We start from the raw sequence: 4298 nt of genomic DNA, 5'->3' as shown, positions 1-4298 counted from the left end.
TCAACACAGGGTTGTTTCCTCATAGACAGAAATTCTTCCATGGAAAGGTACGTGATTTGAGATGCAACTTCTCACATTTTACTTGGATAGAATACGCTGATAGAAAAGGGTTTATTTACTCTCGTGAAGAATTTTTTTACTTTTATTTTCTGCTTGCTCAAACGGCAAGTATAGGCATCATGCCATCATCTGCAATTTGTGAAGCAGAAGTGAGCAGAAGTGAAGGGTTACAAAAAAAAAATCCATGTAATTTATGATGTCGATAGAAGTTGGAGGAAGAAGGCAGAGGGATGTAGCGAAATCTGCAACGCTTGGAATGCTGGAGAACGGTAACAAGCAATGTTTTACTATACAATTGCTAAAAGGTTGAAAGAATACATAAAAGTTAGTAGAAAATGCGATCCTCTTACATTAGCAAACTGTAAATAGCACAGAACAAAAAGCCTGATAAGGATGTTTGTAAAGATGATTGTAGAAGCACTGTATTAGATTAATGAGAACACACTGTAGAAGCAAAGGCTCCACCAGCTCTCAAATGCTTCTTGTTAAAGCGTAAATGGAAATTTGAGGCTACATAAGAAAACGCATTGCAAGAACTAAAACTTTGGGCGGTGAAAACAAGAAAACCATATGGAAACCAACAATAAGAAGCTTGGATTTTACTCTCTGCTAACAACTCTCTTGACCTGAGCAGAATTAGGTAGAGTTGCATCATGCAGTTAGAAAAGATCAGAATTTAAATCAATATTCACCTCTTCCATGTATAGGCTACAGGAGTTTGCACTTTGTGCTGCTTGCTAGCCCAGGTGATCCGACCAAATGCCTCACCCCTCGATTTCCCCCTTTCCTTCGATACGAACGTCACACTGTACTTCAGCTTCTGATGAACACGTTCGAATACAAGGCGTGTTGGCCTAACCGTCACAACCACATCGTCGGGTCCAGTTACCTTTACTTCATACGAAGTTGCAGGGCCGACATTCGTCACCTCCCTTCTGTACTTTACGGCCCTCAAATTCTTCTCGAACACCACTGAGAAGGAAGGGTAGTTGAGGTTACCCGGATTCGACAGCCTCGGCAAGCAAGTGACGTTCCGCTTTGCGATGGCCTTGATGTGCGGAATGGTGTAGTTCAAAGAGCATAGGAAAGAAACGTAGTCATCCGTCGCGATGTCATAGATGAGGCCTGGGGAGAGGGCTTTCTCTGGATCGACATGGCCAGCGCCATAAGCAAATGGCGTGGCGAATGAACCTCCGGCAGCGTCAAGAAGGGGAGATCTGGTGTTGTCGACGTAATATGCAGTTGTCATGAGAGCAGACTTGATGGCGGCAGGGCTCCAGTCAGGGTGTGCACCTTTCAGCAGTGCAGCAACTCCACTGATGTGCGGGCATGACATTGATGTTCCTGCACACAGAGATGAAGGTAAAAAGAACAAGGTACATGTTTGGCTCGATGAAAGTTCTTTAATTGTAGAAGTATTGATCCACAATTGTAGAGCACCTACCAGACATTATATTGAACTGAGTCCTCCGGCGATCCTTGGGCAACCCCGTCGGTCCAACTTCTCCTGACCATCCTGCTAAGATGTTCACTCCAGGCCCGATGAAGTCCGGCTTTAGTATCTCCGGTGACACCGGATTCGGTCCCCTCGAGCTGAAGGCTGCCACCACCGGCGACGGCCGCACCCCTAGCACTGTTCCCCCAAAAGCTAGCACTCCCCTCGGCTTCGCGTCGGTGGTGATGTACAACCTTATCAGGTCGCCTTCTTTCTTCCCCACGGCCATCGCCGGCAGTAGGTGGCTGTCGGCGACCAGCTCCTCCCCGTTAGATGCGGTGTTCGCCAGAATCATCCCGGCCCCTCCGGCGGCCTTCACCACCGCCCCCTTCTCGACGCGGGCGCTCACCCCGCGATCGCAGAGCACTAGTTTCCCACGCACCTGTGCAGGGTTCAGTGTCCCCTCAAGGCACAGCTTACTTGCGTTGGTGCTCCCGGCGCCGTACACTGCCGGGATCAGCTTCTTCCTCATGCCATTGCCGCTGTAGAGCGAGACGCCGGTGTACTTCGCGCCGTTCCCGAGACGGGCGTATGCCGGGAAGTCGCGGTCCAGGGTTCCGGCCCCAACGGTGGCGATCCAGGGGGCACCGTTGGCTAGGGTTGCTGGGCCGGGGCCACTGTTTCCCGCCGAGCAGGCGACGAAGATGCCACGATCCGCAGCGGCGAAGGCGCCGATGGCAATGATGTCGTGGAAGTAAGGGGCAGATCTACCGCCGAGGGATAGAGAGAGCACGTCGGCGCCGTCGACGATGGCGGCTTCGATCCCAGCAAGGATGTCGGACCCGAAGCAGCTGGAAGCCCAACAGACCTTGTAGGCAGCGACTCGGGCGGCGGTCGCCATGCCCCGGGCTGTCCCAGCAGCGTACCCGAGGAGGCTGGCATTCGCCACCGCGGATCCAGCAGCCGTCGACGCCGTATGTGTTCCATGCCCGTCGCGATCCCGCGCCGACTGGTACTCCTTAGGTTTGCCCTTCACATTGCCGTCGCCGGCAGCCGCTGCAGCGGCGCGGAAGCCCCGAGCAAAGCTCCGGGCGCCAACCAGCTTGCGGTTACATAACGAGGGGGAGAAATCAACTCCAGCCTCACATGCGCCGCGCCACCGGGATGGGACCTCAGGGAGGCCCGCGGGAACCGAGAAGCTAGGAGCCTCCGGCCAGACACCAGTATCAAGCACAGCGATGAAAACGTCTCGGGAGGCGGCCTCGACGGCGTCGATGGGACGGGGTAGGGCGGAGGCGGCGTCGGAGGCGAGGCCTAGGAACTGGGGAGTGCGGGTGGTGTGGAGATGAAGGACAGGGTCGGGTTGGATATGGAGAATGGCCGGAGAGGAGCTGAGGACGGGGATGTGGTGGGGGAGGAGTGCGGCAGCGAAGCCGTGGAGGACGTCAGAGTAGGCATAGAGGAGGTGGCGTCCGGGGTCGATGGCGAGGGACTGAAGGTGGGCCGCGTACCAAGCGTGGTGGGTCGGGTGGACCGCCGGGCGGAGCGTCGGATCCATGTAAACGATGTACGTCTGGTTACAGAAAACAAAGCTACCGGCGAAGGAAAAGAGCACGAACACCAACGCTGCTACGCTCGCCATGGCAGCAGCCGTCGATGCAATTGCCGTAAAGGCCCTAGAGGAAGAGAGAGAACTCCGTGGCCATGAACACGAAGCAAGGGAAGGAAGTGGGAGGGTGGAAACGGTGTTAAGGCGGTAGGAAAACGTGAGGGTGGACGTCGGCGACGGGCAGCGGTAGTGGAAAGGGGCAACGGGCAAGCAGCACAAATCTCCTGCGACTCGCGCTGCAGTCGATCAGCTCCGCAGACTGCACTGGACTGAGTACTGCACAGCAAGGAATAGGAGTCACGGTCGGGCAGTCTCGAGCACGGACAAGATTTGAAATTATTCAAAGGCTAAATAATTTTCAACCTGTGTTTTCCATCCAAAATTTAAAATTATTCAAAGGCTAAATAACTTTCAACCCTTGTATTTTCCATCCAAAAATAATTTACCTCCTATATTTAAAAAATAACACTTAACCTCCTTATATTTAAAAAAATAATAATAATAAATGACTAAAATAACTCTTACTTTTATTTAAATGTTAAAATTATGGCTAAATAACTTTAAGTCCCTTTTATTTTCCATCCAAAAGTAGTTTCCTTCCTATATTGAAAAATGATACTTAGCCCCTTATGTTTTAAAGAAAAAAGAAAAAAAAATAGTAAATGATCAAAATAATTTCTTTACTATTTTAAATGTTAAAATTATTCTAACTGAAACATCCTTATTTAAATTAATCTTAGAATTTTAGACAAAAAGAAAAGTAAAAAATAAAAAATCTCACATAATCATTGAAAACTTAATCTTAATCAAACCTGATTTATATATACGTCAAAAATTTCACTTATTCCTAAAAAAACTCTCACAAAATTTATACATGCACCAGTAAAATTTTTGTGAGAGTTTTTTTAGGAACAAGTGAAAATTTTGACCTATATATCAATCAAGTTTGGTTAAGATTAAGCTTTCAACGATTATGTGAAATTTTTTATTTTTATTTTTCTTTTTGTCTAAAAATCTAAGGTTACTTTGAATAAGAATAAGGATGTTTCAATTAGAATAATTTTAACATTTAGAATAGTACATGAGTTATTTTGCTCATTTACTCTATTTTTTTTCTTTAAAACATAAGAAGCTAAGTGTCATTTTTTAAATATAGGAGGAAACTACTTTTGGATGGAAAATAAAAGGGGTTTA

General features: G+C 48.3%; 1 protein-coding gene across 1 annotated transcript; it reads right to left on the bottom strand.

The window, feature by feature from the left end:
* Window positions 1-456: 456 nt before the first annotated feature.
* LOC122020156 (subtilisin-like protease SBT1.8) lies at window positions 457-3447 on the bottom strand. Its single transcript, XM_042577938.1, has 2 exons — window positions 1505-3447; window positions 457-1404 (listed from the first exon to the last, which is right to left on the bottom strand). The coding sequence occupies exons 1-2, from the start codon at window positions 3135-3137 to the stop codon at window positions 749-751; spliced, it is 2289 nt and encodes a 762-aa protein (XP_042433872.1). The 5' UTR covers window positions 3138-3447; the 3' UTR covers window positions 457-748.
* Between the last annotated feature and the right edge of the window lie 851 nt (window positions 3448-4298).

The sequence above is a fragment of the Zingiber officinale genome, chromosome 9A, assembly GCF_018446385.1.
Source record: "Zingiber officinale cultivar Zhangliang chromosome 9A, Zo_v1.1, whole genome shotgun sequence".
In the NCBI taxonomy this organism is placed as follows: domain Eukaryota; kingdom Viridiplantae; phylum Streptophyta; class Magnoliopsida; order Zingiberales; family Zingiberaceae; genus Zingiber; species Zingiber officinale.
Note: the sequence above shows the minus strand (reverse complement) of the source record. Positions and strands in the feature narration are given on the sequence as shown.